Here is a 22,817-nt window from a genome sequence, read left to right on the forward strand (position 1 = left end):
TGTAGTTTTCATTTCAGTTATTGTATTGTTCATCTCTGTTTGTTTGTTCTTTAATTCTTCTAGGTCTTTGTTAAACATTTCTTGCATCTTCTCGATCTTTGCCTCCATTCTTTTTCCAAGGTCCTGGATCATCTTCACTATCATTATTCTGAATTCTTTTTCTGGAAGGTTGCCTATCTCCACTTCATGTAGTTGTTTTTCTGGGGTTTTATCTTGTTCCTTCATCTGGTAGATAGCCCTCAGCCTTTTCATCTTGTCTATCTTTCTGTGAATGTAGTTTTTGTTCCACAGGCTGCAGGGTTGTAGTTCTTCCTTCTGCTGTGTGCCCTCTGGTGGATGAGGCTATCTAAGAGGCTTGTGCAAGCTTCCTGATGGGAGGGACTGGTGGTGGGTAGAGCTGGGTGTTGCTCTGGTGGGCAGAGCTCAGTAAAACTTTAATCCGCTTGACTGCTGATGGGTGGGGCTGGGTTCCCTCCCTGTTGGTTGTTTGGCCTGAGGCAACCCAACACTGGAGCCAACCTGGGCTCTTTGGTGGGGCTAATGGCAGACTCTGGGAGGGCTCACACCAAGGAGTACTTCCCAGAACTTCTGCCGCCAGTGTCCTTGTCCCCACAGTGAGCCACAGCCACTGCCCGCCTCTGCAGGAGACCCTCCAACACTAGCAGGTAGGTCTGGTTCAGTCTCCTATGGGGTCACTGCTCCTTCCCCTGGTTCCCAATACACACACTACTTTGTGTGTGCCCTGGAGGAGTGGAGTCTCTGTTTCCCCCAGTCCTGTCTAAGTCCTGCAGTCAAATCCCACTAGCCTTCAAAGTCTGATTCTCTAGGAATTCCTCCTCCTGTTGCCGGACCCCAGGTTGGGAAGCCGGACATGGGGCTCAGAACCTTCACTCCAGTGGGTGGACTTCTGTGGTATAAGTGTTCTCCAGTTTGTGAGTCACCCACCCAGCAGTTATGGGATTTGATCTTACTGTGACTATGCCCCTCCTACTGTCTCACTGTGGCTTCTCCTTTGTCTTTGGATGTGGGGTATCTTTTTGGTGAGTTCCAGTGTCTTCCTGTCAATGATTGTCCAGCAGCTAGTTGTGATTCTGGTGTTCTCACAAGAGGGAGAGAGAGCACGTCCTTCTACTCTGCCATCTTGGTTCAGTGCTGGTGAGGTGAGAAGTTTTAATGCTATTCTTAACCATGTGTACAGAAGTTGATTTTCTTAAGATATATGATAAACTATGAACATTACTTGAGTGATGAGACCAGAGTCAAATATCCAATGGAGCTTGTGCAACACCAGACAGTTCTTTATAAACTGTATTACTTGCTTATGGGGTTTAATCCCACATTAATAGATTTAATATAGCATTTTTAGTACAGAAATACATACCCCACCATGAACATGCACAAACCAAACACTCTTGTCACTGTAACTATAAACTTTGAACCAAACACTCTTGTCATTGTAACTATAACGTTTGAATAGTTCGTCATACTGGATACCAATTTCTTTCCAACTTCAGAGATAAAATCAGCACAGTATACAAATGCCAAATATTAACACAGTGTGAAACTATTGAATGGCCTGGCACAGGAATCTTAAACATCCTTTTGACCACAGCTAGTAACGGGCTGAACCTGCCACCAATGTGATAAGCTGCTTCTCTAAGGAGAAGTACAGAAGTCAATTAACTTTAAACATTGAGATAGTCATCACTCATTACCACATGCTGGTGTCTAAATCTTTACAAAGGTTTTATAATAAGATTTCAATTTTTCATCTGTTCCCAAATTTAATTAACCTTCTTGCCATATAGAAATTCTCACTGCTTCCCTACTCTGAAATAAATTGGGTTCATCTTTGCTTATTCAAGATAGAGTGCATGAAGTGGCCAGAATTTCACTGCCTTTGGAGGAACTTCTCAGTACATACAAAATACAATCTGGCCTCCACTATATGATCAGCTGAAAGCCTTAAATCCCTTCTAATCATTCTGGAGAAGTGGCACACCACTCTGCTGTTGTGTTGAGAATTCTAGAGAGGGAGGGGAGGTTAAGAAGTGACGGTGGCATGGACCAGGGTGGAAGCAATGGGAGTGGTGAGAAGTAATCGGATTCTGGATATATAATGAAGGTAGAAAACAACAGGACTTGCTGATGGAGGTTACACGGGAAGTGAGAGAAAGAGAAGAATAAAGAATTTACTCCAAGGTTTCTGGCCTGGGGTCAAGAGAAGTTCTTCTGAAAATGGAAGCAATTAATAGCATGTTTGGGTGTCTACAGCAACAGAAGACAAGGCAGAGGATATCGGGTATAGAAACAGATGTAGATAGATGGGTACATGTGGTGGAAGCTTGTGGAAGTACTCTTGATTACTTCAATTTTCTCAGTGGAATAAGATCCAAAATACAAGTTGAGAGTAAAGCTGGAGGACGTGTTGGAGGTTTAAGCAGAAAGGAATAGGAATATGTATGATTAGTAACCTAGGAAAGGAGAGGAAATGGCTAAGAAAACATGGCATGATTGTTGGGCAGCAGTAAGCAAACTCACTCTGAGTTTGTGATCATAAATTTAAAAATGAGATTAGCCTGTATAGATACTAATGTTTTTCTCCTACTTCAGCTAAGCAAAGAACTGGCATAGAGTAGGTGGGAAGTAGGATTTAATCAGGGTTGGGTTTTGACAGCAAGTTAACAAAGAGAGAGAAGGGCCAAGGAAACTGAAGACGTATGGATGGGAGTAGCCATGGAAGTTAAGCTGGGTATGGAAGAGAAGTGAGGATATAAGAGGAATGAGGGGCACTTTAAAGGTGGTAGGATCAATGCCATATAACCAGAATTTCTTCCCTGTTCAATGATGCTTTGGTATTTTTGTTCTATTATTTCTGTACTTTGTACCTGTTTATACATCAGTTGTTAAAATATGGGAGAGATTATGAATATGTGACTCTGTTTGGAGCCTAGTACTATATGATGCACAATTAGATCTTTAAACTTGCCTACTCATGACATTCAGCCTAGTCTCTCTTCCCAGCCCTGCCCTCAAATGCAAATGCACACACATACAGGCACACACTTACATGTAAAATAACAGTGGTTACCTTTGGGTGGTGACTACAGTTTTGTTGTTGTTGTTATATGGAGTTTTGGGTGAAGGTTTTTTCTCTTGTACTTTCTAGTTTCTAAATTTTCTATATTGCATATGAAATGCTTTTGTAATTTAGAAAAAATGTATAAAGGAACATATGTATTTACACCCATATATACTTAAATGCTGGCTGTGCTCCCTAATGAGGTATTAGAAGACTTAACCAGGCAAGATTAAGGCCATAGACAAATTTCAGAAAATAAGAGATTTCAGAAGATAGAAGGTGACACACTTTTAAAAACTACCAGTTTTCACAAAACATATGCATGGATCATTGTCCAGCAAGTGAAGAATATTAAAATGCATGACACTGAATCTACAATTAGAACAGTAAAATATTATTAAATTGGAAGAAAGGGCCATTACAAACCTGCTTCCTGCTTTGAGCTCTCGCATTCCGTAATCTTCGAGCAGAATAAAAGATAAAATAGCCCACAGTTGCTGCCGTAATAATAAAAAAGGACACAGAAACGAAGAAAATTGAATAGTGATTCACCCAAGGGCCATGTTTTTTCCCTACTTCAATGACCATTGTTACTTGTATGCCTCTTTGAATAGACTGTAGAATTTTTGTGCCTTTCAGATTGCCAATCATGATTGCAACAATGTCTCCTGCACCTGTAAAAGAAAAGGAATTCAGTTTTAGTTTGGTAAAGCATTCTTAGTATAAAAATCCAGCTAAAATGATTTTAAATGACACTCAATGAGACAAAGGAAGGACATTCATTCAATTAACATTTATTGGGCACATATGCATATGTAAGTTATAGGGAATATAAACATGCTGAGACTTGGTTACTGATCTTAAGGAACTCATAGTTTAGTAAGGAAGCTATGATATATAACAAATACCTCTCCTCCCCTCAGGTTTGCCACCTATAATTCAAAAGTATTGGGTTTGGGACCCAATTTGCCTCTTACATGAAGGCTTTCTTAAAGAGAAGTAGTCACCTGGATGGTATGGAATTCTCCTAGAGAATCTGAGATTTGAGAAAGACAAAACAATTTAACTATATGTTTCCCAATTTATGAAGTGATAGACTATCTCATGAGCTCGCTACTAAAATGTATAAGGATCTACGTATCAGGATTAGTAATTTGAGACAAATAATGATTACAAGCCCAAATGGACAACCTATATATATGTCCATGTGCCATTTTTCTATATCCTCAAGAGCAATATAAAATTTGGGGCTTCCCTGGTGGTGCAGTGGTTGAGAGTCCGCCTGCCGATGCAGGAGATATGGGTTTGTGCCCCGGTCCGGGAAGATCACACCTGCTGTGGAGTGGCTGGGCCCGTGAGTCATGGCCGCTGGGCCTGTGCGTCTGGAGCCTGTGCTGTGCAACGGGAGAGGCCACAACAGTGAGAGGCCCGTGTACCGCAAAAAAAATAAATAAATAAATAAATAAAATAAAATAAAATTTGTCCAAGATGCTCTAAGGTTTTTCATGGACCTAATCAGGTTAGCAATGAATATAACATGTAAAACTGATAGAAATGTGTTTCTATTCAACCGCAACTAAAGTCAAGTCTGAAATCAGACTAAACTTATTACTTAGTCTAATCATCTATAAGTCTTAGTCTAAAGGCCAAATCTCTATAACATCTCCCACTTTACCGACTTTATAAATCTTGTGATAAAAATAAAGAACAGATATTATCTTTCCTAGTGGTGTGTGAATATTAGATTACTCTCACCATTCCAATGCTTATTACAGTTTATATTCCTTCTAGTTTAAATGACCTGAGACCAATAATCTTTAGGAAGAGAATAGAGTTCTTTGAATGTTAATAGCATTCACACTTTCAATGGATCAAATCAAGAGTACAAACCTTAAATGGCAATGTATATAGCAGAATTATTATGCAAGTAATCCCTTAAATTTATGGCCCCCAGTGGCCAAAGTCTACGAAAGATCAAGATCCTCTTCTCACTTGAAGTTACTAATTCAACAAATATATTCATAGGGTATTATTAAAGATTCTTAAAGTTCCAAAAGACATTATTTTTACATATGACAGCCATTTAGTTAAACCCTTTTATATAACTTTGCTGATTCATTTGCCATTACTCAGTTTGGTAACACTGACGACTCACTCTCTTCCCATTTACATGAGGAAAATCTCAGAAGCAATGGGAAGTGAAGGAGGCTGAAATGTCTTCTTGGCATCTCTTTCCTCTATCAGTATATAATGCAAATAGTCCTAAAGAACTGGCTATTTTGCAAGAGAGAGGCTCATTTTTCTCTTTATTTGGGGGCTTTACATTTCTAGCTTTGGCACTAAAAGCACAGAAATTATTTCGATTCTCTTTTGTCACTATTTGGCTTTTCTCTACAAGCCATCTATCGGGAAAATTTCTGGTTATAAAGTTTTGATTAATTATATAACCTAGCATTCATTTCTGATATTGTAACCTGAATAATCTTTGAAAGCATAGATCATTCTAAAAATGAGGTTTTGGAATATATGATAATTTTAAAGATTTCTTTTTAAATCACAGATGTATCCTTCTAAATGTTTTTGACTAACAGAAGTAAGTTTTCATTCTTTTAGAAGATATGAGGTGGGTGGCAGGGCTGGATGCTCAGGAACATACTGACCATTGTGGTCAAGTGGAGATTAAAAAACAAGGATAGTCAAGAAATATACATCGTCTACACATAAGGAACAATGCTGTGCCTCAATCGCCCCAATTCATATTCATATATGCTATATGTAGTCCAACTATCTATTGAATTAGCTTTCTAATCATATAAAAGACCTATTTCTAAGCATTATTATATATCTCCTCCTCCTTACACCCTTGCAACTATTTAAAAACTGCTCCCCCTCCACTGTTCCCGATCACACTTAATGGCATCACAACCCTCTGGTCACCGGGTTTAGTAACCTCAGAATCACAGTTGAATACTCACTGCTAACCTAGTCAGTCATGTAGATAATACTTCCTTGGCATCTCCCATTATCAGATCCTCTGTTCCATTCCTGCTGCCCTGTAATGTAGGCCCTCATAATTTCCTTGGCTGAGCTACTTCAGTAACCTCCTAACCGGTCACTCTAACTCCAATTTTCCCCCTTCCCTTAAAGTTTCATCAGCCTTCCTGGTTGAAATTTGTCATCACTTGGTTGGATCATGCCTCTTCCCTACTCAAAAGTCTTTAGTGGCTCCTTATTACTCATTAAATTTCTGACTTCTTGGCCTAGCATTTAAAGCCTTACATGATCTGGTCCCAAGCCAACTTTTCCAGTTTGATGTACCTCCACTACACCCCCATCTCATGAACACTTAGATCCAGCCACATGGGATCGGCTAGTGTCACTCTTCATAACTTTCCTTTTGCTCATTCTGTTCTCTCAGACTAAAATGCTCTACATCTGCTCTGACACTCCACCTTCCTTCTCTGCCTGTCTATGTGTTACTCAAGTCCCAGCTCAAATGCTGCCTCCTGTGTTATTTTCCCGAGTTCCAAGTGTGAATGTAAATGTTCCCTCTTTGCTCCTCTGTTACCCCCTCTCTAAGGAACATTTTAAGGGCAGAGACTGTCTTTTAATTAACTACAGTAACGCCTTCCTTTATCTGGTATTGTCAGAGAATTAGGTATTCCATATAAGTTAAATTCCCAAGTAACAAAAAGTTTTACACAAATACTTAATTTCAACAATTTTGAACGGACATTTAAAAAAGTCATCCATACAGCCCTATTTTCCTAACTAGGATATACTGATTATGATTTACTATTGATAGTGGATCATCTTTGTAAGCCATTATTTAATACAGTAGTTATTTGTCCCCAAACTGTTATGATTTTTCACCAAAGTCACAGGCTTGGAAAGCTGGAATGGACCTTAGATATCATCCAGTCTGACTCTTTTTTTTAAATTTATTTACTTTATTTATTTATTTTTTGGCCGTGTTGGGTCTTCGTTGCTGTGCGTGGGCTTTCTCTAGTTGCGGCGAGCAGAGGCTACTCTTTGTTGCATCGCGTGGGCTTCTCTTGTTGCAGAGCACGGGCTCTAGGCACGTGGGCTTCAGTAGTTGGTGGCACGCAGGCTCTAGAGCTCAGGCTTAGTAGTTGTGGCACGGGGGCTTAGTTGCTCTGCGACATGTGGGATCTTTCTGGACCAGGGCTCAAACCCATGTTCCCTGCATTGGCAGGCAGATTCTCAACCACTACACCACCAGAGAAGCCCCTCTGACTCATTTCTGAGTTCTCACTTTGGGTAATTTTCTTTGGGGCAGAGAGGTTGTCACTTGTTGCTTCTAGCAGCATCTCCCCCCTCTTTCTAATTTTATACATCTAATCTACTGTCAGCTCTGAAAAGTCAATCAAGCTTGGATCTAAACAAAGAATAAAACAGGCTCCCAGAAACAGCTTGAGGGCTTCAGTGCAAGTACCACCCTCTGATATTTAGTTTGGTTGCTCAGTGACATTTTTGTTTACTTCCTGAACCCTGGCTATGTTCTGGATAACTGAAATTGCCCGATAAGATTCATCTGTAAACTAGACCCTATCCTAAGTGCTTTACCTGTATTAACATATTTAATCCTTATATCAACCCTATAAGGTAGGCATTGCCATTATCCCATTAGAGATAAGACTGACTAACTTGCCTAGGATAACACAAGCTAATTCGTGCAGAACTGGTATCTGAACCCAGGCAGTTTGGCTTCAGTGCCTCTGCTCTTCACCACCATTGTACATCAGTTCTCTATCTTCAATGAAACCTAAAGCTATTATTTGACTGTAAAAAATGAAAATTAAATAGGTACATTCGGGATGGGAAGTGGTAAATGTTTAACAACTGGCTCTTGGGGTAGGTGGAAGAAGCCTTGATTTGTAGTGTGTGCCAATTTCCATGGTATAAATACTACTCCCATGGCCATATGAATGTAGAGTTTGGGAAAATATGGGTACAATTGGCTGAGTCAGATGACTCCAGTGCACCACTGGACATTACAGAGTCAAAACTTAAATACAAGTAGTATACAATTCAAAACTTATAACGAAATTACTTTGCTTATTCGTTTCACTTATTCATACCTACTTTAAAAAGCCAAAGTTCATGTACAGTCCCAAGTAAAATTTGTTTTTCTATTTGCTATTGTTAAAAACACAAAATATGTACCCTAAAACTTCAAAGAAGAACAATCAGACTTCTTTTTGTGGAACGGAAAAAAAATCTTTTTCTGACTGGGGCATGTGAGTGAGAGTGTGTGAGAGTGTGTGTGTGTGTGTGTGTGTGTGTGTGTGTGTGTGTGTGTGTGTGTTTTGCTACAGCGGGCATGCCTTTTTCTCCCTTAAGCTTTCTTCCTGTCCTTAAAATATTGGAGATTCAAGGGGCTGTTATGCTTCAGCTAATTCCAAACCTCTCAAATTAAAATTAATGACTTTGAAAGTGATCTTTTCAAAGCATCACAAAACATATTCTGTATAAAAAGTTAGCCATTTATTATAAGAAACACAGATGTGGTCGTATTCAGAACTTGTTTTGAATGTTTAATTTCTCTGATTTCTGGTGTGTTGAGGAATAGAAACTTGAAGGGAACTTTGAAATTGCACACAAAGCCCAGAAGTTTTTCTCATCTTAAATAAGATTTAGAAAATGCAAAGAATGACATTTTTTCAAAGGGATGATTAAAATACAATCTTTTGCCTATTTGGAAGGATGAAGTATTGCTACTCCCTTCCTGGAGAAACTCAAAGCACTTCTTCAGTGATTATAAGAATTGATCTTCTGTGAAGACAGGGGTTCAGACACTCAAGAAAGCAAGCTCAGTTAACAGAAACCTAACCTGTATCACTGAATCTATGTTCTTTATGCTGCAGAATTTTGCATATCGGTTTACTCTCTCACAGTAGTACAATAACGTATTAAAAGGAAATAGTTTTAACAATCTTTAAAATTATTGCTATTTCCTTAAACCATTATTACAGTTGATCTTTTTTTTTTAACAGTTTGGCAGTTTCTTTCTTGTTTTTTTTAATAAATTTATTTATCTATTTATTTTTGGCTGCGTTGGGTCTTCGTTGCTGCGTGCGGGCTTTCTCTAGTTGCGGCGAGTGGGGGCTACTGTTCATTGTGGTGTGCGGGCTTCTCATTGTGGTGGCTTCTCTTGTTGCGGAGCACGGGCTCTAGGTGTGCGGGCTTCAGTAGTTGTGCCTCGTGGGCTCTAGAGCGCAGGCTCAGTAGTTGTGGCTTGTGGGCTCTAGAGCACAGGCTCAGTAGTCATGGCGCACAGGCTTAGTTGCTCCGTGGCATGTGGGATCTTCCCGGACCAGGGCTCGAACCCGTGTCCCCTGCATTGGCAGGCAGATTCTTAACCACTGAGCCACCAGGGAAGCCCCTTACAGTTGACCTTTAAAACCAATGTTGATGTACTAATACATAGGCTCTTATACAAGGTGTCAAGCTTTTCATTTTTCTATCCAAAATATTGCTACAACAACTATCTCATTTGGAAAGTACCAGGCTTAAGAAGCCAAATATGGGTTGTACAGCTCAGCTGGTTAAAACATGGTGCTAATAAGATCAAAGCTATTCAATTAATCTTCTTGTGGATCAGTTATACAGAAGAGAGTACCTCTAAACTCATTAAGTATTTTGTAAGTATCTATACACATGCCAGACACTGTGCTAGGCCTTGAGGCTACAGAAAAGAATAAAATATAGTCCCTGCCCTCTAGGCACTTGCAAATGTCTCCTATATATTAGCCATTCACCACTAGGAATATGAACTAAGCCAGCGAAATGAATTGTACATATCCATTTTCATGGCCAGGAGTAGAAAAAAAGGATTTCCAAATCACATTCCGAACTGATACTGGGTTAGAATAGGTTCCTATATAAAAAAGACAGCTTAATTTCCTTCAATGTCCAGTAATTTGTAATATAACAAACTGTACTTGTTTTGATATTTCTGAACTTGGTAGTGCTCTTTACTTAAAAATTGGTAACCAGAAACAGACTAGAGTTTGAGGGAGGGAAGAAGTATCACGTGGCAAAAATAACCCTGAAGTGGGAATCAGACCATTGGGTTGCAGCTTTTGCCTGAAGGAAGCAGGGCTGTACTAAGCTTCTAAAATCAATTCTGGCAAAGGAATATGACTACATCTCTCCTGCTATCCTTATGGAATTTTCAAACAGCTATTAATTTCATTGTTTTTGCAAAAATCATAGCACCCATTCCCGCCAAAAAGAAAAGAAAGATCTTTAACATGTTAAAAATGTCTGATGAGGAAAACTGATCATTAATTGGACAACAAACCTTTATGGCCTAAACCCTGATCACAGAACAGCTGTCATTTCAAGATTTGAATCTCTCCAAATCTGTACTTGGTTTCAAGGATTTATTCATAAACTTTTAAAATGTCTTTATTGGAGTATAATTGCTTTACAATGCCGTGTTAGTTTCTGCTGTACAACAAAGTGAATCAGCTATATGTATACATATATCCCCATATCTCCCTCTTTCATCTCCCTCCCACCCTCCCTATCCCACTCCTCTAGGTTGTCACAAAGCATGGAGCTGATCTCCCTGTGCTATGCAAATACATAAATTTTAATGCTTTGTATCTGATAAATTTTCAGAGTTGAAAAGCAAAAAATAAATAAATAACAAGCTGTCATTTTTAAAATTCTAGTGTATTAACACCACTTTATAATTAACAATTTAATGGTCAAGAATAGCTAATCTGGGCCCTTGTTGCTTAAACACATGTTCCTGGGTCCAGCAGAACTTTAACGACATTTATCTTGATAGGATCATTGTAGCAGTCACTCAATTCTACAGGGAATCCTTGAACTTCCCACTTAACGTTAACATTAACAACATTCTATGGCTCAAGTTTTTCATATTCTATGGCTCAAGTTTTTCACATTCTCACTCTGCAATCTAGAGTATTTTGGGAGAAGGGACAGATTAGGAATAGATAATAATTAAGCAGAAGAGGAAATTCAGACTCCAATTTCAAATGTTCAACAGTGAATAAAGGTTTTGGCATGTGCCTATCTTGGGAGCAAAGGTAATAAAATAGGCCATAGCAACTCTTGCTACTGTTATTCAATATTATTCAATTAAAATATCATTCAATTATAATTAATATAAATAAAGCTTATCTATCCTCAGCACTACTGGCAAAAAGTACTTTATAGTTATTATTCATAATATATAGAAATTTGACCCTAGGATCCTGCTGGTGACCAACCCCATTCATTTCTTTCAAAAAAACTAATGATATTATGGTTTTGGTCTAATCTTATTTATTTGTGAACACAGACAAATTCATTGAATAAATTATTTATCAAGTACAAACCATGTAGTGAGCTCTGTGCTTCTGGATCTCCCCCCCCCCACATTTTAATATTAACATGTCAAAATGTAAAATAAAGTCTAAAATATTTTATAATATATGAAATATCCTAAGCATATGGATGGCATATTTACAGCACCTTGGCATTCAAACACAAAATACAAGGAGGTGAGGAAAGCTGTTCTAGTATCTATTTCAACCAGTTTTCCACTTTTAATATTAGAAAGAAGTATTCACAATGAGCGACTTTCAAATAATAAGGGCAATTGAAAGCCAAAGTAGCTCTTCTAAAAATAAGCTCACATTCAATACTGCCCAACATTCTGATGATACAATGGGGTCACCACTTCTGAATTCACTTGTATCTGGAATGAACAAGATCTAGGTGTGACAAATTCCAACATAATTCTCTAACAAATATTTCCTCCATTAGAAAATCTGGAACCAATTGAAGTGAACTTCTAAATATTCGTTTTGTCCACAGCAGCTTTTAAAGGTTCAGTTCCCCCCACCCCCTCCCTCATAGCCCAAACTCTTTGAGCAACTGGGAAAGGTCAATGTATTTCAAAGAGGGATCTCAAAGCTCCCCAGACCAAGCAGTCCTAAGTGGGATTTTTTTTAAACCAGTAAATATATATATATATATATATATATATATATATATATATATATATATATATAAACTTTTAAGCCAGACTAGCCTCTCTTTATTCAAATTCCTGTTTTGTGACAACTTGTTTTTTTGCCCCCTATTGGTTATTGCCAGTCACCAATGAACCAAATTTAATTTCTTAAATTGACTACTTCATGGCAGCTCTCTGGATGAAAAAAAATAGTTTTATCATTGCACCTCAACAAACAAATATACAAATGATTTCTTAAAAGTATCTGGAAATATATGTCTGTGGTTTACTGGGAACCAGACAAAGCAGCACTGCACATCCCTTTAATATGTTATGCTCCTAACTAGTCTTTAGGTAAATTCTAGTCTATAGCAGAATATGAAATAGGCGTTAGTACAGGTTGCCTGTTGGTTAAAGCAATGGTTCTTAACTTTTTGTACTGTTACAAATCATCTTTTTGAGGGAGGGGTGGTGGCAGTGAAGATGACCAAAATCACCTTCTATTATTAGCATCCTTTTAAGCCAACAAATGAAACAGAAGCACACAGCCATGGGTAGTTCAGCAAGTTGCCTTTCTTTCTGTCCTGTACCCCCCAGGTTTTGAAGGTAATACTACACTAGGGAATGGGTCACAGATTTGATATGGCACCAAAAAAATCTCAGGAGCTGGAACCCTCAGGAAACAGCATATTAAAGACACTAGGAGATTAGAAACCATGCTGTTCCAAAGGTCACAGATGAATAATTTGTGGATGACATGTCATATTCACAGATAAACAATTCTTAGAATTATTATTAAAAAACCTAGTCCTGCCAGGCCTCTTCTGATTTCCACAAGTGGTAATGTTTAGCACATTGTTAAGAACCCAAGGGCTAGATCAGCATTTCTCCAAGTTTCTAGACTTGGGACTCCTTTATACTCTTTAAAGTTATTGAAGACTCCGAAGAACTTTTGTTTATGTAGATTATTTCTATTCATATTAATCATATTAGAAATTAACAGAGAAATTTTACATTTATTTATTCATTCATTTAAAATAACGGCTGGGGCTTCTCTGGTGGCGCAGTGGTTGAGAGTCCTCCTGCCGATGCAGGGGACACGGGTTCATGCCCCGGTCCGGGAAGATCCCACATGCCGCGGAGTGGCTGTGCCCGTGGGCCATGGCCGCTGAGCCTGAGCGTCCGGAGCCTGTGCTCCACAACGGGAGAGGCCACAACAGTGAGAGGCCCACGTACCACAAAAAATAAAAAATAATGAAATAACGGCTGTAAATATATGTTAATGTAATTAACGTTTTTTTTAATCAAAAATAACTATTTTCCCAAAAAACGTAATAAGAGTGGCATTGTCATTTGTGCAAACCTCTTTAATGTCAGATTTAATAGAAGACAGTTGGATCTTCATATCTGCTTCTGCACTAGATCTACTGTGAACTGTTTTTCTGGTTGAAGTATATGAAGGTAAATCTGTACTCACACAGATATGTAATTAGAAGATTGAGGAGTGTTTAATAGGTCTTCCAAACACCCAAGGCTGAATAACCATTGTTTGTCGGTAGTTCTTTCAAGTTAAAAAGGAGTTGCTTAGGGCTTCCCTGGTGGCGCAGTGGTTGAGAGTCCGCCTGCCAATGCAGGGGACGCAGGTTCGTGCCCAGGTCTGGGAAGATCCTACATGCTGCGGAGCGGCTGGGCCCGTGAGCCATGGCCGCTGAACCTGCACGTCCGGAGCCTGTGCCTCCGCAAGGGGAGAGGCCACAACAGTGAGAGGCCCGCGTACCACAAAAAACAAGGAGTTGCTTGGAGAATAGTTCAGCTCACAACTCAGTCATATAAGTGCTTTGTGCCTACTTCCCATTTCACCACACAGAATAGGCAAAAAAAAAAAAAAGTTGTGTATGACAGAGTAGAGATTTAATAAAATTACTTATTCTTACTGCTACATCAAGGACATTCCTAAGTGAAACTGGCATTTTCTTTTTACTGTAAATGCATGGAGGTATAGTATACAACATAGTTTGCTGTTTCTGTCTTAACTGGTCCTAAGGTGCCAGCAGCTTTTCCCCACAGTTGTTTTTATACCATCCGTGTAAATGTCAACACAGTGAATTCTGCAAATAATGTCTACGTATTACTGTGAAAATAGTTTTGACCTCATGGGTCCCTGAAAGAATCTCAGGGACCAGTGCTCTAAGATCATATTTTGAAAACTGTCGGGCTAGATCAATGATCCTCAAACTTTAATATGCATGAGAATTACCTGGGAAACTTGTTAAAACATTGAACTCCCTGGGCCCCATTCCCTAATTCAGTATGTCTGGGGTGGGGCTTGGAAATCTGCAGTTTAACAAGTTCTGTGGGTTCTTTCGCTGCATGTGGTCGATGGCCCATACTTTCAGAAGTATCGGGCTGGAGTTTGATTATAGTTTGATGTTATGGTCAAGGAGTTTCAAGATAGCGGTCTAGTCACTCTAGCCAGATCAATGCCAATCCTTTACCCTGCATAGAAAAACTCTGCCAATAGACTTATTTTTTGAAAATTAGCCACATAATAAACAGGCCCATTTCTTTTCTGTTATAATACTGCTTCATTGTCACCATTGTCTTTCACCAAAATCACTGTAACAACCTCCTAACTGGTTTCCACGCCACCAGTCTCAGTCTTCCAATTCATTCCCCTTACAGCTACTGGATAAATTTTTCTAAATGGGAAAAATGTTCATGTAATTCCTTTGCCAGAGGCCTTTCAAGAGCTCTTTGCCAAAGGCCCTTAACTGGTCTCCATAAAGCTCTGTAGCTTTATTCACTTACAGAATAAAGTTCAACCTCCTTTTATAAGATCCTTACTCATCTGCGTTAGATAGGTTTTACACTGTCAAGTGCAGGCTTCCCTTGAGGTTACCTGGTTTACTTGAGTTTCACTAAACTATGGATTCTTTCACGTTAGGGACTGGGTCTTTCACCACTGTAACTACAATGTCTAACAGAGTGCCTGGCACGTAACACATGTCAAATAAATATTTGATGAATGCAATTTTAAGTGTGCTATATTTAGTGGTAATTTGAATCTTGATTGAATCTGAAAACAAATTCATTCTTTAAAGATAATTGTGAACAGGGTCTAAGATGCGCCTCCTCCCTGCATTCAAAGATGGCATTTCTTCAAGACTGTTTGCTTATAAGCAAGGACATAGTATCTATACACAGGTAACAAATTAAATACTAACCCTACTCTGCAAACCCTGGGTTTAGTGTCATGCTTACTGCTACAGTGCTGATCCCACTGAAATCACCATACTGCCAGAGCAGCACTAATGGTGGCAATAATCCCTCTCCAACCTGGGGTTTGAGTCCACTTCAGCTTCACACATACATTCAGGAGCTAGGATGGATGTCATTTTAGCCCCAGTTTCAAGTTAGAACCCAGTTATCCTGGTTCACTAGGAGACTGGCTGTTTGGGCACTTATGAGGAAGTTCAGAGGACATAAAAGAGAAGTCTTGAAGCAGTTGGAACAGGTTGAGGGTTTATACAACCTTAAATTTGTCCTGATACTGAGGAAAAGAAAATAATAAGATATGCTATTGCCAGGCCAGGCAGAAATGGTAGTATGTATATTATTTGATTAATAGGGTATTCTGTAATTGTATTAAAATGTTTACACTAAAGTTTTCTATTGTCATGGCTTTTGTTTTGGAGTAGTAAGATTTCTAGAAACCGAATTCAACATCTGTTGCTGCTATTTATTAATGTTTCCTGGAGGAATGCTAGTCAGTAAACTCCACAGCATCAATGTATTCAACCCTTTGGGATAATAAATTGCACGATATCCAGAGCTATTCAGAATCTGATAAGACTATTTAATGGCTCAAGGTAAAGCAATTACTGATTAACAATATATACGCAACAGGTTAAAAATAATCAGATCTCTGTTAGGCAGTAAAAAAGATAAACAGGAGATTTAGGGGTTTCAGGGAAAGAACACTTACACAAATGAATGTTGGAAATTATGGTGCTCTTTTGTCCTTGTAGTCATTGGTTCTGTTTTCCTGTAATGTGAGACCTTGGGAAGGAGAATTCCACTGAATAAATTGCTGCTGCACCCAGGGGGGGAAAATGAGCACAAAACTAGGTCATAGCCTAGGCATAAAATAAAATTCTGACATGGCCTCCATCATGCCACTTTACCCTCAAATTTTCAGATCAGGTGAAACTAGTACAAGAATGTATGGACCTAGAGACTGTCATACAGAGTGAAGTAAGTCAGAAAGAGAAAAACAAATACTGTATGCTAACACATATATATGCAACCTAAAAAAAAAAGTTCATGAAGAACCTAGGGGTAAGACGGCAATAAAGACGCAGAACTACTAGAGAATGGACTTGAGGATATGGGGAGAGGGAAGGGTAAGCTGGGACGTAGTGAGAGAGTGGCATGGACATATATACACTACCAAACGTAAAATAGATAGCTAGTGGGAAGCAGCCACATAGCACAGGGAGATCAGCTCGGTGCTTTGTGACCACCTAGAGGGGTGGGATAGGGATGGTGGGAGGGAGGGAGATGCAAGAGGGAAGAGATATGGGGACATATGTATATGTATAACTGATTCACTTTGTTATAAAGCAGGAACTAACACAACACTGTAAAGCAATTATAGTCCAATAAAGATGTTAAAATTTTTTTTTAATTAAAAAAAATTCATTTGTAAATGAGTTGTTTGGAACTAGAGACAATACATTTTCCCATAGTAATGTTGGTAAACAGCGACTGAGCTCCCAAATGAGCCCACAGATTATTTCCATGTGGAATGCTTGGAGGACTAAAAACTTCAAAGCAAATATAAGTTATTATTTAACCTATATTTGTAATAAAACTTCTCAGAAAAAAATCACAGAAATACTTAAAGCAAAACGAAACAAACAAAAAAAACCAAAAACATTTTAAATATCTTAAATAGTGGGGCATAAGGAAAATGCATATTTAATCAGGAGGATTACATGGTTAATGGGAAATTTCTGTGGAGACTGTGGGACTGAGTTATGGACACATTCAAGGTCGTCAGATATTAAAAGCACTGGCTGCTTATAATGTTTAATTTCACTTCAAAAGAAATGGCATCACATAGAAGCTCAAATTTTTTTTGAAAAGGAGGATGGGGTTCAGCGAGAGAGAGAGGTGGGGGGAATATCTAAGGTACAATTAATTAAGCTATGAAAGGGAAAGGAAGTGGGTATAAAAGTAGGACACAAAATGTATCCTAAGAGAAAAAGAAGTGGTACAGAAGCTACCCTTGAATTTGACAGTTTCTTGTGCAAACCACCAACTTGTGGAGTTTCACATAGCACAGTTGTATTTCAAGGGAAATGCCAATTTTGAAAACAAGTACAGAACGTCCCCAACTTATGATGGTTTGACTTACGATATGTGTGGTATGATACTCTTTCGTGATGCTGGGCAGCAGCAGTCAGCCACGTGACCAATACACTTACCACCATTCTGCACCCAGACAACCATTCTGTTTTTCACTTTCAGTACAGTGTTCAATAAATTACATGAGATGTTCAACACTTTATTATCAAATATGCCCAACTGTAGGCTAATATAAATGTTCTGAGCACGTTTAAAGTAGGCCAAGCTAAGCTATGATGTTAGGTTAAGGTGTATTAAATGCATTCTCAACTTACAATATTTTCAACTTATGATTGGTTTATCAGGATGAACCCCCTCACAAGTTGAGGAAGATCTGTAATTCAATTTTACTGATGTGTTAAATGCAATTTTGATTGAGCTTGTATGTTCTGCATATCATTAATGAAATGTAAAATAAGAATACCATGATTCTCCACTGCCCTTATTCTCACAAAATCTCTTCCTCTTTTCTAGAATGACAAAAGCTATTGTCATCAGATGAACTCAGTGTGTCATGGGTTAAAACTGCCAATATATTGGATTCTTCTTCCTAAGCTGTTAAATTTAGCACCAATCTTAAAAGTATTGAATAGAATAGATATTGAAGGGGGCTAGTGAAGGGAAGCAGGCCTCTTATGGGAAACAAACAAAAAAACCAAGAAAGGTGAGATATATGTAAGCGGGGAAAGAAAAAAAACACTCATGATACAAAAGGAAGAGAAGAGAAATATTCCATATTAAAACAGAAAAAGTCATTCTTTAAAGTTCTGTAGTGTTCAAGGCTCATTTTACATATGAAGAAACCAGTTAGTGTTAACAGTTAGTCACTAACAATTATGTAAGTTAGATATATTCAAAAGACCAAAGTAATTCTTCTTTAAATTCTCATAATAGTCAGTAAATCATTTCTATTATAAGGTATGCTTCGTTCCTGTTGTTGCGAAGGTCACATTATTAATGCTTTCTTTAGGATTGATCAACACTATAGGAGTACTTTGGATTTTTTTAAATACCTGATTTTTTCTGATTACAAGTATAAAACATATTCATTATAGGAAATTCAGAAAATACAGACAAATGATAATGACAAGAACAATAATCACCTATAATTCCACCAACCAGATATAACCAAGGTTAACATTTTGGTGTACTTTCCTTTCAAAAGCTAAGACATTTTAGTTGCAGGCAGCATTTAACTAAGCTACTTCAACATTTTATCTGAAATGATAATGATTAATATCTTGAGGGAAACATATACACACACCCCAACAAGTGAGTTCAAGCACCATTTTCTTTCAAAAAAGGTCAAAATAAATAAGGTTAAACTCAAAATCACTGATTTGTATCTAACTTGAGCATTCAAGCATTAAAACCAAGTAAAGCGCGACTAGGTTCTGAACCCAACAGCCTCCGTCAAGTCAGGCATGGATCACCAAACTTTCTTTTCAGAAGAAATCAATATTTTAACAAGCCTATGGGTAAATTCAAGCAATAATTATATGTCATGATATCTAGAAAGACATACATACATACAGCTGAAAAAGACAGAACAAGAAATGGAAAAATAACAAACAGCCCTTGTGCTCTGCTTTGCCCATGGGGCTCCAAAGTGGGGTGTTAACAGCAAAATGTGGCAACTCTAAAATGGCTTAATAACTGTGTCAAAAAATCCATGGGGACTTCCTTGGTGGTGCAGTGGTTAAGAATCCACCTGCCTGTGGAGAAAAGGGAACCCTCCTGCACTGTTGGTGGGAATGTAAATTGATACAGCCACTATGGAGAACAGTATGGAGGTTCCTTAAAAAACTAAAAATAGAACTACCATACAACCCAGCAATCCCACTACTGGGTATAGACCCTGAGAAAACCATAATTCAAAAAGAGTCATGTACCACAATGTTCATTGCAGCTCTATTTACAATAGCCAGGACATGGAAGCAACCTAAGTGTCCATCGACAGATGAATGGATAAAGAAGATGTGGCCCATATATACAATGGAATATTACTCAGCCATAAAAAGAAACGAAATTGAGTTATTTGTAGTGAGGTGGATGGACCTAGAGTGTGTCATATAGAGTGAAGTAAGTCAGAAAGAGAAAAACAAATATCATATGCTAACACATATATATGGAATCTAAAAAAAAATGGTCATGAAGAACCTAGGGGCAGGATGGGAATAAAGACACAGACCTACTAGAGAATGGACTTGAGGACACAGGGAGGGGGAAGGGTAAACTGGGACAAAGTGAGAGAGTGGCATGGACATATATACACTACCAAACATAAAACTGATAGCTAGTGGGAAGCAGTTGCATAGCACAGGAAGATCAGCTCGGTGCTTTGTGACCACCTAGAGGGGTGGGATAGGGAGGGTGGGAGGGAGATGCAAGAGGGAGGAGATATGGGGATATATGTGTATGTATAGCTGATTCACTTCGTTATAAAGCAGAAACTAACACACCACTGTAAAGCAATTATACTCCAATAAAGATGTTAAAAATAAATAAATAAATAAAACTAAAAAGATCACAAAAAAAGAATCCACCTGCCAATGCAGGGGACATGGGTTCGATCCCTGGTCTGGGAAGATTCCACATGCCTCTGTGCCTCCACAGGCACAGAGCAACTAAGCCCATGTGCCACAACTACTGAGCCTGTGCTCTAGAGCCCGCAAGCCACAACTACTGAGCCCATGTGCCACAACTACTGAGCCCACGCACCACAACTACTGAGCCCATGCGCCACAACTACTGAAGCCCATGCATCTAGAGCCCGTGCTCTACAACAAGAGAAGCCACCACAGTGAGAAGCCCGCACACTGCAACGAAGAGTAGCCCTTGCTCGCCGCAACTAGAGAAAGCCCGCGCTCAGCAACAAAGACCCAATGCAGCCAAAATTAATTAATTAATTAATTATTATTTTTTTTAAAGTGCGTGTATTCTGTGCTTGGAAATAACTCCCTACAGTGTGTAGCTGAGGATCACCACAGTTAACTAGCTCCAATACAGTGAAGGATTTGTTTCTGTAGGTGACTAGGCTCCTGCCACATACTGCGAGAAGTCATTTCCTCAGGAGACAAAGTTGACAATTGTGCTGCTTTGTGCTGATTCTTTGTCTTGGGGCACAAGGTAGTCTTCTGGGGTTCTGGTAGTGTTCTGCTTCTTGAGCCAGGTGCTGGTTACACAGGTGTGCTTGCTTTGTGAAAATTCACTGAGCTATATGTTAATTATTACTGTACCTATTTGGTATGTACATTATTCTTTGATGAAATTTACATATACAAAAATTATTCACCCCTTGGCAGTATCTGTGGTACCCTATCAAGTAAACTTTGGGGAAAACCCTAACAATAGTTTACAGTTCAGTGGTCATCATGAATAAGAAAGGCCATTTTAGTCAATGAGGTGCTACTTAACCAAGCAACAAAGAAACTGGTTGCAAACCTCATTTGTAACAAAGACATCACCTATAGGAATATTATAGAAGAAGAGGAAATAAGGTACAAATGGTGATCAAACCTTTCAAAACACCAGGGCCACAATAGGCAATGAACATGGGTTAGACCAGATCACATTTATGGCTAGTAAGTATATTTTTATGTAAAGCTCCATGGGGCATATTTTTGTTGTAAATGTTCCAATTCATACCCCTCCCTGTCGCCATTTCTGCACTTCCTTTCTGCTGGTTAATGGAAGAGAAGCTCAATTCCCACCCCTCCAATCAATGACCACCATTTTCAGCCTCCAAGAGAACCCTCTCTCTATTTTTAATTACATGGGAAAATGCTTACAATAGTAAGCAGGATGCAAAACTGTAAATACAGTATATAATTATAATTCTTTAAATAATATGTATGTAGAGCAAAGGAAGCAAATGACAAAAAAAACACCCCCAAATGCTAAAATGGTTATATTTATGGCTTTTTGTGTTTTCCTTTAAACTGTCTGTATTTTCTTAATACTACATTAATATTCATAAAAAATAATCATTATGATAAAAGTAGGATACATGGAAAAAGAGACTAGAAGGAATATTAACGGTACCATCTCTGCATTGTGGAATTATACGTAGCTTTTATTTTTAGTTTTATACTCTTCTGTATTTTCCAAGTTTTCTGCAAGACACATGGTTAAGTTTACAATCATAAAATAACTTAGAAAATATCTTTGGTACTCTCCTCTATTTCCTCCATTTAAGCCTGAGAACAGAGACTAAATGTGGCATTCTATATGAGACAACACACATCTTCCATGGACTGGGGGAAATAGTTCTTTATGTGCTTAGAAAAACAATTCACCAATCAGGCTATATTTTTGTAAGGTTTTTATGTTATGGAATTCCACATTCATCAACATGTTCACTGGAAGCACTTTAATTGGAGACATAAGTTGAATGGCGTAAATCAAATTTTTAAAACATCAAAAAAAAACAGAACAGGGAAAGTTCAACGTAAATACTCACTGTCACTATTTCTTTGTTACCTAGGTCATTTTGCCATTAAAAACCCGTAAACTGGCACATGATGGTGACCAACATAAAAATTAGGGCCTTTGCAATCTTGAAGTATTTGTACAATCTTAGTCCTCCTTATTTTGTATATTCAGGCAAGAAGCACAGTACTTAGCATACAATAGACCCTTGATAAATGTTCAATGAATTGAATTTCAATCCCCTTCCGTTAGATATTTTTCTAGGGAATCATATGACCCTCTGGCATTGTTGTATATTTAAGGCCACTCAAGAAGCATTTCCAGAGCACATGAAGTATAAAGGTTCCTATGGGGAATACGACAATAATAAAACATTAAAATGATTATGATACAGTAGGAAGGTAAAATATATAAACAAAAAACTACCAGCAAAATGCAGAAAGTACTATAAGAGATGGTGTTCTACAGGAGATAAGAGAAGAGATTATTTTGTTTTTGGTGCAGGGGCTGTGGTGGGAAGAGGAAAAGAAGGAATTATGAAAGGCTTCAAAGATGAGGAGGCATCTGTACTGGGTTTTGAAGGATGGGTAAGGTTTTGACCAACAGAGCTGGTAAGAAAAGGGTATGTAGGCAAAAGCAGAAGTACGAGCAAAGGAATGATAATGGGAAAGGGTAGAGAACATGTTTAGGGATCAATATGAGACAAGAAATACATAAAGCTTCACAAGTAGGTTGGGACTAGATCATTAAGAGTCTTATACGCCATGCTGAGAAACATAGTCTCAAATTTATAAGTAATGGGCTTTTGAGCAATGACGTATGTGTGACCAGAGCTGTGTTCTGGTGGCCATGTGGAGGAAGAACCAAAGGGAAGAAGTGACTGGAGGAAGGGAGACCAAG

The 22,817-nt window shown here is 38.4% G+C and overlaps 1 protein-coding gene across 2 annotated transcripts in view; it reads right to left on the reverse strand.

Moving 5' to 3' along the window:
- RNF128 (ring finger protein 128) overlaps positions 1-22,817 on the reverse strand; it is a 98,832-nt gene that overhangs the window by 27,025 nt on the left and 48,990 nt on the right. For both annotated transcript variants that reach the window (XM_060087270.1, XM_060087271.1), the window contains exon 2: positions 3,509-3,756. In XM_060087270.1, the coding sequence (XP_059943253.1) occupies positions 3,509-3,756 (248 nt within the window). The remainder of the gene's footprint in view (positions 1-3,508; positions 3,757-22,817) is intronic.

The sequence above is a fragment of the Mesoplodon densirostris genome, chromosome X (assembly GCF_025265405.1).
Source record: "Mesoplodon densirostris isolate mMesDen1 chromosome X, mMesDen1 primary haplotype, whole genome shotgun sequence".
Classification (NCBI taxonomy): domain Eukaryota; kingdom Metazoa; phylum Chordata; class Mammalia; order Artiodactyla; family Ziphiidae; genus Mesoplodon; species Mesoplodon densirostris.